This window comes from Mastomys coucha, unplaced genomic scaffold, assembly GCF_008632895.1.
Source record: "Mastomys coucha isolate ucsf_1 unplaced genomic scaffold, UCSF_Mcou_1 pScaffold1, whole genome shotgun sequence".
Lineage (NCBI taxonomy): Eukaryota > Metazoa > Chordata > Mammalia > Rodentia > Muridae > Mastomys > Mastomys coucha.
Genome location: NW_022196891.1, coordinates 31110552 through 31122312, shown reverse-complemented (window position 1 = coordinate 31122312; position 11761 = coordinate 31110552). Strand labels below are relative to the sequence as shown.

At 44.8% G+C, this 11761-nt stretch overlaps 2 protein-coding genes across 2 annotated transcripts in view; both read right to left on the bottom strand.

Moving 5' to 3' along the window:
* Positions 1-4986, bottom strand: part of Rabif (RAB interacting factor) — a 10917-nt gene extending 5931 nt beyond the window's left edge. The window contains exon 1 of the mRNA XM_031383302.1: positions 4733-4986. Coding sequence (XP_031239162.1) covers positions 4733-4858 — 126 coding nt within the window. The 5' untranslated portion in view covers positions 4859-4986. The remainder of the gene's footprint in view (positions 1-4732) is intronic.
* Positions 4987-7824: 2838 nt separating this feature from the next.
* The window catches only part of Klhl12 (kelch like family member 12), a 30109-nt gene continuing 26172 nt past the window's right edge, over positions 7825-11761 (bottom strand). Inside the window, exons 9-12 of the mRNA XM_031383290.1 lie at positions 11439-11597; positions 11050-11148; positions 9593-9779; positions 7825-9380 (exon numbers count right to left, since the gene is read on the bottom strand). Of these exons, the coding sequence (XP_031239150.1) occupies positions 9254-9380; positions 9593-9779; positions 11050-11148; positions 11439-11597 (572 nt within the window). The 3' untranslated portion in view covers positions 7825-9253. The remainder of the gene's footprint in view (positions 9381-9592; positions 9780-11049; positions 11149-11438; positions 11598-11761) is intronic.

Here is an 11761-nt window from a genome sequence, read left to right as displayed (position 1 = left end):
AAAAAAAAAAAGAAAAAGAAAAAGAAAGAAAGAAAGAAAGAACACATAACTAAAGGCATATGCCTTTAGTCTCAGAAGAGGCAGGTAGATAACTTCACGGTCAGTCAGGGATACACATTGAGACCCTGTCCCAAAGGCCAACAAAACCCAGACAGCTAGTTCAGAAGCAGCCAAGAGCACCTGCCATTCTTCCAAAGACTCAAGTTTGGTTTCCAGGAATCGCTTCAGGTGACTCAAAACTCCCTGTACTCCAAGTTGATCTGATGCTTCTGGACTCTGCTGGAACTTGCAGACAAATGCATACCGCACGCACGCACGCACGCACGCACGCACGCACGCACGCACGCACGCACGCACGTACATCCACACCCATAAACAAAGGCACAAATAGACAATAAATCTTTTAAAGTAATACAAATTCCTGAGCCTAAGTCCTAGAAGGCAACACCTTGCACAGCTGACAGGTAGCTCTTACAGCCAGAGAACAAGGACACAACCCAGTAATCTCATCCGGATCTCCCCAGCTGCCTGAGTTTTGTTCTTGCTTTTCACTTAAGGTCTTCCTGCCCAGGGTGGCCTTGGATTCTGATCCTCTTGTCTCTGGCCCCATTTACTGTGCTCATTTGCCTGGGTATTTAGTTCTATGCCATTTTTTCTATCATTACAGTAGGATAGTGAACAGGGCCATTACAAGAATCCTGCTGCCTTGTCCTAACCACATCCATCGATGCCTTGCCCATCAATCTCATCCACTGGCAACCGTGGATTCATTCTTCATTTCTGAAAATTTTACATTTCGAAAATGTTATACAGGCCAAGGGTCGTGGCGTAGCCTTTAACCCCAGGACCCAGGAAGAAGAGGCAGGTGGGTCTCTGTGAGTTCAAGGACAGCCTGGACTACACCTATAATCCCAGCTACATGGGATGCTGAGGTGGGAGAATCATGAGTTCTAGGCTGGCCTGAACAGCAAACTATTAGCTTACAGAGCAGCTTGTCTAGCGTGCACAAAATCCCGGGTTTGGTTCCCAGCACAATAAAAACTAGGCATGGTGGTCCATGCCTGTGATCCTAGCGCTCAGATGAAGGCGGGAACATTGAGAACGCAAGGGCATCTTCTCAGCTACATGGTATATGGGCAGTCAAAGGTAATATAGGTTACATGAGACCTGTGCCATATTACACACACACAGAGATGAGGAAGGAGAGGAGCCTCATGATGGCTCACTCTAGCCCAAAGTGAAAGATCAAGGCAGTGAGATCTTCAAGATCTTCAAGTCTGGATAACATAAGTGTAGGCCAACCTTCCAAGCACAGTGAGACTCTGTGTCAAATAAACAGAGGAGTGGGATCGAGAGAGAATCTTATACAAATAGATTCATAAAGCTGGTAAGCACTGAGGACCGGCTTTCTCACCAGCATAATTCTCTGTAGATTCATTCATGTTGTCTATATCAAGTGAGCTGTTGTGGTGTGATTCCCAACACCTGGTAGGTAGAGGCAGGAGGATGGGGAGCTGAAGGTCACCCTCCACTACAGAGCAAGTTTGAGGCCAATCTGAATGATATGAGATGCCATCTCAAAACAAAAACAAAAAGAACAAAGTGTAGTTCGTGGCTTGTCTGTGTTTGTGGCTGACTAGTACTCCATTCTCTGACCGACAGACATCTGTGCTGTCTCCAGTTTGGTGCTATATTGAATGCAGCTGCAGTACACATTCACTGCACATTTGTCATGAACGGAAGTTTTCATTTCCCTGGGAAAAAATACCACACAGTGCCCCTCATTTGTTAACTACACGCGTGGCTTTATAAGAAACCGTTCTTGCCTACTGCCCTCAGGCTCTCTGTTCCAGTAAGTATGCTTAACCCAATACTATTTTCTTGTAAATTTTTTTTAGATTCATTCACTTTTACTTTATGTATAGCATCTCATGTATACACATGCCTGGTGCAGGCGGATGTCAGAAGGCGGCCTTGGATCCCCTGGAACTGGAGTTACAGGTGGTTGTAAGCCACCACATGGGCGCTGGAAACTGAACATATCTCATGACCGCAGAGGGCAGAAAAAGGTGTTGGATCCCCTGAATCCATCTAACTGGAGCAACAAAGAGTTGTGAGACACCTAACATGTACTTCAAGAACAGCCAGCGCTCTCTTAACCACTGAGCCACCTCTCTAGACCTGGAGGGCATCTTTTATTTGTTTTTAAATTTTTTTCTATATTGAGGTCAGTCTACAGAGCATCAGACTGCTCAGATATTTTCCTCCTACCGTCCTCAAGAGGAATGAGCGTAAGCTTTACTTGACTGACCTCACAGCGACTTCTCAACAGTCCAGGGTAATGACGAAAGAGCTATGTTGACCCTGTATAGGGATTCAGCTTAAAAAAAAAAAATGTATGTTCCACATGGTTTGCTCTCTGTAAAGGTATCTATTGAGAAACAAAATATGATATGTAATATATAGTTTAATTTGCTTACAGGTTCCCTCCCATGAAACATCAATTTAAAACACATGAAACAAAAACTTTAACTATAAACTATATATATTTTGGGGGGGGGGGTCTTTTGAGATAGTTTGTCTCTGTATAACAATCTTGGCTGCCCTGGAACTATGTAGACCAGGATGGCCTCTAACTCACGGAGATCTGCCTACCCCACAGAGTGCTGGGATTAATGGTGTGCACCACCACGCCTGACTACTACAAAATTTCTTTAAGAAACTTCTTGACTCTTTAAAAAAGATTTATTCAGTTCACAGACAGGATCTCAATATGTATCCCCTTTTGGCTCTGACCTCTCTGTGTAGCCCTAAGTGCTAAGATTACAGGCACAGGCCACCACTTACCATTCAGGAACATTTATGTTTCCATCCCTTTACACAAGCAGGCAAGCTGCCATAAGAGGACAAGAGCTGTCCCACACAGGAGGCACAGTGCTCAAAGTTTCCAACCAATCTCTCCCTTCTCATCAACTTCACATGAGGGCATGCTCATGGAGGTTCAACAACTCTTCCAGTGTTAATAAGTGCTCAGGTTCGGATCCAGTTCCCTGGTTCAGTCCATCCCTCCACGGGGCCACTAACTTTACAAAACTGGTGGCAAACTCTACTTCCATGTAATTCTTGTTAAAACAGAGACTTCCACCCACGCTACAGACAAGGTCATCAGGACACACAGAGTGAGGTCCACACTAACTCTTCTTTTCTTCTTTACAAAAAGGTTTCTGCTCTTGGAGCAGATACTGCTGTGCATGACACTTTGCCATATGAAAGCCTTCTGACAGACCATTCCTAATGAGGGATGAGGGTCTGAAAGCGATTTACAGTTTGTACCATCCAATAGGATGGTATGTTACACTTTTAAAAAAAGACTCAGAAATTTGTTTTTCTTTCAACTTTCCTCTTTGGGGTGATAGTGGTTTAAGACAGTTATTTAACAACCCTACTGTAAGTGGTTAGCACCATTAATCCCCAGCAGCGGGGAGTCAGGGCCAGGTAGATAGTCTCTTAAGCTGGAGGCCAGCCTGGTCTACAGAGCAAATTTCAAGCCGCCAAGGCTACATGGTGAGACCCTGTCAAATACACACACACACACACACACACACACACACACACACACACACACACACACGGGTGGGGGGTGCCCCTTAGGATTCAGATTCCAGACTACCTCTTCTCATGAGGACTATGCTTTCTCTCTTTCACTTTAAATAAAATTTAACTTTATAAACCTTTCGGGTTTTTTATTTAAGAATATATATGTACTTAGAAATATACATTTAGGAATATATATGTATACATTACATACACACATATAAGTATGTAACAAAAATTAATGAAAAAAAAGGCCAAGTATTTGAGAGGGAGGAGGAATATATGGGAGATTTTAGAAAAGGAAAAAGGAAATGATGTAATTATACTACAATATCAAAAATAAAAGAAATATTTTTTTTCACAATAAAAGCCTTCATTGGTCATTTTTCTTTCTTTCTTTCTTTTTTTTTTGGAAGTTAAGGTATTCTTCTTCTTTTTTTTTTTAGATATTTTCTTTATTTACATGTAAATTTCTCCTTTCCCAAACACACACACACACACATACACACACTCCTACATGAAAAAGTCCTAACTGTAAGAAAAGAATTGTTAGCCTACGAAATCTATTCGCAATGCATCATCCTGGGAACTGTATCTCGCGGGGCTTAGAAAAGTTGGGTACTAGCAGTCACTCTGTGAATTCTCTCCACCAAACTTGATTCTGGTGCTCCTCTGTGGAGCAGCAAAAGAGACAGAAAGTAGGTAGGGGCTGAAAGATGGATGGGAAGGGAATCCAGTGACTCTTAGGTGCCCCGGGGCGACACCGAGTGGTGGCTGGAGATACACCTGCGCGGTACTGCTGGTTAGCCAGAGCTCCAGGAAACAGGCGGCTGGGGTTCGTCCCTTAGCTCGCGCAGGGTACCCAAGGCCTGGGGGAGGGTGGGCCGCCTAGGACCGGTACACCCTCTGAAGGAGGACTCTGCGAGAGAGAACAGCGTAGGGGATCCGGCGACCGTGCCTGGGACACCCGGGTCCTGGTCGCCAACCGAGCCAGTGGGGCGGGACCTCACGACGCGGGGCGGGGCTAAGGCGCGCGACGAAGGGCGCGGTCTCCGGAAACCTGGGAACGAGGACCAGCCTGGAGCCGCTCGGTGGCTCAGGACAGCGCGACTCTGACCAGCATCGAGCACTTTCCTACCTGCCGGCGAGAGAAAAGAGCAGTCCCCGGCTGCAGCACCCGGGAGCCACAACGCTGGCACAGCACCGCCTTCCGGTTCCGGCCCTCGGCTGACACTAGCTCGTTCTGCTGCTCGCAGGGTTCCATCGCCGCGCCGCCACAGCAGCAGCCACAACGGCGCACGCGCGGTCTGGGCTCGCTCGCCCGGAACTACGCTGGCGCGGCTCCGCAGGGGCGGGGCGCCGGTGCCTCTCGCTGGGCCTCTGCGCAGGCGTCTGCACTCTATTGCGCAAGCGCCTTTATAGTGCCGGGCGGAAGTGCCAGTTACTTGTGACAATCCTTTTTCACTATACCTGGTCACCTGGCCTCCCTTCATGCTGGCCTAGGCAAATCACTATGGCTAGCCTTACTACTAACTCTTGGGATATTAGTTCCATTGCCACATGAGTCGATGGCGATAACCCGGACCAGGCCACACCTCAGCAAGATTTAGCTGCAAAACATTTGCTTCCTATGTAAGAAGTATATGTATAACACCGAGTACATTTCGTGTTGGGAAAAGTTGTGTGAAAATATTGTCTAGTAGTGTCTTATAGTTGGCCATTTACTAGGTAGCAAAGTGTTGCTTATAGTAATTTTTAAAACGTCATTTCCTTAGAGGGTTTGCCCTCGGGTATAGTGCACGAAGAAGGCTAAGGTTTACAACGTGTATAGGTTCCAGGGTGTTCCAAAGTCACGGCTCTTAACCTTCTAACTGGTCTTTGTATCTCGATTGTTAGTTCTAGTGCCACCGTGGGTTTCCGGAGATCAGGACATCAGAACGAGAGAATTAAGCCACCTTACTGTTCCAGAATGCCCAGTCTTGCTCCCCTATTAGTCCCACATTACATGATGATGGACATTGTGTATGTGAGAATAGTTACCTGGGAAGGTCATAGACTCAAATTTAATAGAACAAATTCAGAAACAACATACTGCGAGTGAAGGATTAGGAAACAGCTCTGTCTAGGGTGTTAGGTCTTTATTTCTGTATTTTTTTTTCTTCTGTTTTTCCGAGGCAGGGTTGCTTTGTGTAGCTCAGGCTGTTCTCGAACTCAGACAGATCTGCCCATCAGTTGGGATTAAAGGCATGTGCAACCACTGGTCACCCATCTTTTCTTTCTTTCTTTCTTTTTTTTTAAGATTTTTTTTTAAAGTGTTTTGCTTACATGTAAATGCATTGTTTGCCCTGTGGGGCCAAAAGAGGGCACCAGATGTCTGGAACTGGAGTTACTGACTACTGTAACCTCCCACATCAAAGGTTCTCTGAAAGAACAGTCAGCAGCTGGCACTCAACCATCTCTCCAGGCCCCCTAAGTATCATTTTAATTAACCATTAGATTGTCAGGAATGCAAGATTTCAGACACAAGGTACAGCACACTAGAAAAGGATCGAATTTAGGAATGGTTTGCAAACCAGTGACTAAAGCATATTTTACTCGGAGAAAGACTGTACTAATAAGATCAGAATGGCAGAATATCCCCCTGAGCACCATGGATCTGATGCATGTTAAGGAAGTTGAACTTGATAGTACAAGATATGGCAATCTGTGGAACTTGGGGACAGAGATACATCAATATTTACCAGTAACTGGCTCTACGTTAAGTACTGTGGTAGCCACCTCTGAACTTCAGAAAGAACTGCTGATAAAATAGACAGTGGGGGGAAGGGGAATGGTTAAGGACACCATTTACCTTATTTACCTCAGAAGGGAATGGATCTGAACTATGACAAAATTGTGTAGAACTCATGACGAGGATACAAAGCTTCCCAGGGCTAGGAAACTGATCAATCCTGAGTTCTGTGACCAGCTTGCTTTACAAACACAAGCGAACAATGCAAGCAAGGTGGCACTAGCTTGTCATCCTAGTGATGGGCATTGATAAAATTTAGAAAATTTGGGGACTCAGTGGCATACACAAGCCTGGCAACTGCAGTTAGATCCCTGGAGCCCACATAAAAGTCTGAGAGTTGACTCTACTGAATTGTCCTGACTACAGACACAGCTACCCTCATACTAAGTTAAAACAAGAAAAAAAAACCAAGGTGGACAGTATCTGAGGAACACTACCGGAGGCCATCTTCTGCCTCAACCATACAAAAGGGTGCAAAAGGACAGCTCAACGGTTAAGAGGAGACACTGCCCTCCCAAAGGCAACAAGAATTCTGTGAGCATGGCCCAAAACTCAGAAATCAGCGCTGATGGCTGAAAGCTACTTACCAGTCCTTTCTCTTGTGTTTTCTTCTCCTACCCACAACCTTGCCTGGTCCTCTAAGATAAATGACCCACACTTCACAAGCTGTGGTTCAATAAGCTAGCACAATATATCTATGAAAGCCATAGTGAATAGCCTTATCCTCTTGTTCTGCTTTCTATGGCCTTGAGACCAAGAGGCTTGTGGTTCCAGCTGGGTATGGTGGTGCACACCTTTAATACCAGCTCTGGGCAGGCAGAAGCAGGTAGATCAACGTCAGCCTGGTCTATGCATCATGTTTTCAGGACAGCTAGAGCTCAGTTGTGGCAAGCCTTGTACATAGCTGTTTGTATGATCACATGCGATTAACTGAAACCTCAAAAGCCTACTACGGCGACAAAACCCCTAAAATTCATGTGTGCTAAAATTCTCAAGGCTGCTGCCTTACCTTGTTTTTCCCGTCACCCTGTGTAGCCCTGGCTGTCCTGGAGCTCACTGTGTAAGACCAGGCTGGCCTCAAACTCACAGATCCACATACCTCTGCCTCCTGAGTGCTGGGATTAAAGGCACCACTGCCCAGCTCCTTCAAAAGCGCTCTCTCTCTCTCCTCTCTCTCTCTCTCTCTCTCTCTCCCTCTCTCCCTCTCTCCCTCTCTCTCTCTCTCTCCCTCTCTGTCTGTCTGTCTCTCTCGTGGATTCACAGTGTGAAAGGATAATAAACCAGACAAACTTGGGCAAACATTTTACTGATGCTTCCAGAGAAGCGGCTGAGCTTGTTGGCAGGAATAAGGTAAGCAGGTTGGAGGACAGACCAGGAGCCAAGATGTCCTTCAACATATCTGCTGAAGGCAGCACTACCCACAGATTCTCTGACAGCCATTTGAGTCAGTCCATTTTTAATGTTTTCTTAAAAAAATACAAAGGAAATTAACTCTGTCAGCAAACACAATTCAAGGAAAGAGGAAAAGTGGGATTCCAGAGCAAAAGGAAAGTGTAGCCCAGTTTAGACTGCCACATTCTCCTATTTGCTATACCAATAACTCAAGAGTTTCACCATATGACACAGAGACGCCTAGAATGGCAGCTCAGGAATATTGGCAGAGGTATGGAACTAACAAAAGATTTTCAATTGTCCTTGATTATTTTTTGTTCCAGGATGAATAAATACACTATAAAGACAGGTACAGAAGATATAGCAGGAAGAGAACTGACTGTACCACACACAGCAGTATTAAGCACTCCTTAGTGGAAGTGTGCCCTGAAAACAACAGGGCAGTAATCAGGTACCTGAACTACTAGGCTGCAGCCATCCCACCCATCCCCAAATAAATAGTGTGGAGGCATAGTAACATGGTAGCACTTGATTCACTAGGAAGATGGTCTTTTCACCCATTTAAAGACAAATACTGCCACGGCTATAGGAGCCCTGGCAGGGACTAAGACGATTGTAAAATCACAGATATTTCTAGTTTACCACAGGTATATTGAACTCTGCATATTTATAGCATCTCTTATTCTAACTTTTTCCACTGTTCTTCTCTGTCTCCAGTGCCAAGATGGTACAACACTTTACATTAGAAAGACCGTGGAATCAAATAGTATGTTCTTCCAGCCTTCCAATTTATATTTCAGTGATCTTCTGGGTTCACCCACATTCTATTCAGCTCCAGCCATTTATTCAAATCTTAGGACACCAACAATGTCTCCTAAGTGAGAACAGCATGAACCTTCCTTCGTGGCCTCTCAAATTTTCAGTTTGGTAGGAAACTAAATCCCTTGGTTTCCTACAGAAAGAAACTGTGGTGCCTTGAGCTACCTCTGTATTTAGAAAAGGTATTTTTGCTTCTGAGAGGGAAAAGACTTTCATTTTACCAAGTTTCTATAAGCTGATATCCTTCCACTCACCCAGGATGGACACTGCCCACATCTAGCAGGCCATACTCACCTTAATTCTCTGCAATATACGAGGCACAGCATACATACATACAGACATACACGCATACATCCTCCCAAGCACAGGGTAAGTTAGGAACAGTAAGAAAGTGCTCCTCAGACCACAGAGAGCCGTGATCTGGTTTCTCTCACCCAAATGTGCATTCTCTTCCCTTGAGTACCTGTTCCCCACACTTTTGAGCAGGATTACCAGTGCGAAGGAGAGTATGCATCAAATAAGTACAATCATCTCAGCACTGGTGCCTGTAATCACCTGTGCACACAAGAGAAATAAACATTCTGCAAAGGATCCTTGATTCTCCCACAAACTGTTCCTTGGAGGAGTCATTGGTTCCAGCTGGTGTTCAAATAACAGTTACTTTTCTCTGAGAACACACACACCGGCATCACAACGCTGGGTGCCCATGGAGGCCACCACTTCCCAGCTGTCGATGATAGGGTCGTAACACTCAATGCTGCTCAGCAGAGAGTTCCCATCGTATCTGACAGGGGAAAAACAAAGAAAGAAATGAGGTCTTCATCCCTTGACATACAAGCCCTACCACTTGTGTACATGTACAAGGGCCCACTCCCCGCACTGGGATGGGGATGAAAACAGCCCCTGTGGTCAGTCCCCACAACACACATTTCACCTCCATCCCAAATGGATTCTTGCCTTGGATACATGATTCTAGCCCACTTTCAAAATCCTCACCCTGCAATTGCATAGAGTCTCCCTCGAAGCACTGTGGCCCCTACATAGCATCGTGGTGTGGTCATACTTGTGACAGTTGTCCAGGAATCAGTGCGAATGTTATAAGCTTCAACAGAAGAAAGGTGGGCTGTACCATCAAACCCCCCCACCACATAAATATGGTCATTCAGTAGGGCCACTCCAGCACCTGGGGTAAAAGAGAGCACATGAATGGCAATAAGCCTAGCATCTGAACCCAGAAATAAACACAGTCACTAATGGCTGACTTGTGGAGATGAGGGATGCAGATGTGTCAAAGCACTAGAATAGTGTAATACAGCAAATGTTAGTGCATGCACTGGTCAACTCTTAGGTTAGGACCTGAAATTCTAGTGGAAGATTGACATGGGTCTCATCTCTGCTTTTACTAACTCACAGTCTATCTCTCTTCAGTTGGCTAACCAAAAAGCAGGAAGAAACATGTTAGAAACAATGAGAGGAGCAAAGGAGCATGCCCATGGCTCTGCTGTGCTCTGTCTGGAGGCGGCTAGTTGGAATAGCACAGTGCTTGCTCTGTTACATCACAGTCTATTCCACTAAGAGTTCTCAGATGGTACTGGGATACACCTCCATGATAGAGTACTGGCCTAGTATCTGCAAGGCTCTGTGTGCAGTACTCAGATTTTTTAAAAAAATTATTTTTAGGCATTAGAGATTTTATGTAATACTTATTGTCATTTATTATCAAGTACATGCCATATGTCTGCAATCCTGGGATTACTTGGAGTCTAAAGTTAATGTGAACAACATACTATATACAGTGAGATCTTAGATTAAAAAAAAAAAATCACCAATGTAGAGATATAACTTGAAGCCAGAAGCAGGAGGATCACCTCATAGCAACTTGTACACTGACCAGGACTGCACAGTAGGACCCTCAAAACAAAGCCCAGCTAGGTATGTCAGTTCATGCCTTTAATCCCAGCACTCAGGAGGCAGAAGCAGGAGTAGGTGGATCTCCGTGAGTTCAAGGCCAACCTGGTCTACACAAATGAATTTCAGGACAGCCAGAGCTACACAGGGAAATCCTGTCTTTAAAAAAACAAAACATCAACATCCAAGAGTAAAAAAAGCAAAGGCACAGACCTCAACAGGACAAAAACCTTTATTTAAATGTACTACACATACAAAATTAGGCTAGGTGGTCAAAACTATAAGGATAGAAAAAAGTACCAAAGAAAAAGAAATCATTGTCCTCAAATGGACAGTCTAGCTCAAAGACTAAACCATCTTCATCCTAATATTTTAGGGAAAGCGGAGGTTACGGAGACTGGACTGTGAGTCTACGGTGAAGTCTTACTCTTGACAGCCAGGTGAACTACAGGTCTGTCTCACTGATACCACACTCAGCAACTACACCACCACTGTACACGCTGAGATCACCGTACACTTTCATCACGTCAGAAGTTTGGTCTTACCAGAACGCTTGGTGGCCATAGGTGTAACGTTAGTCCAGTGTCCTGTATGGGGGTCATACTTCTCAACTGAGTTTAATATATTCAAGCCATCATACCCTCCTGAAAGACAACGTTGAGAACATTCCAAAGAGAAAGGTACGTTTTCAGGCTCATTTTAGTTGGCCTTCTGCAAGTAATTCAACTGACTCTTTCAGTTCTACTTTTCCAGAGGTCCAGGTCAGAGAATATACAACATCCTACATACTGCTTACAAGAAAAAAAGAATCTTATTTATGGACAATATATTGAGATAAGTCAGAGTTTTTGTTGATGCAAGTATATGCACTCAATTCTGCCCTCCGGAGTCTGCTAGGCACTAAGCTCTCTCCAGCCCCATCCCAGGCTCATACCTAGACAGTAGATTATTCCGCTGGCCACTACTAGTCCTGCACCCTCTCGCGCTGTCTGCATATCTCCCAGCATACTCCACTGATCAATGTTTGGGTCATACCGCTCCATACTTGTATGACGCCTGCTTCCATCAAAGCCTCCAGAGACGTAAATCATATCTGCTCAGAGTGAACAAATTATAGACTGTTGAATTAAGAATGAAAAATTGCCAAGAACATTTTTCTCTACAAATTACCTATTGTTAAAATTGGGGAGGTGGCGCATGCCTTTAATCCCAGCACTTGGGAGACAGAGGCAGGTGGATTTCTGAGTTTGAGGCCAG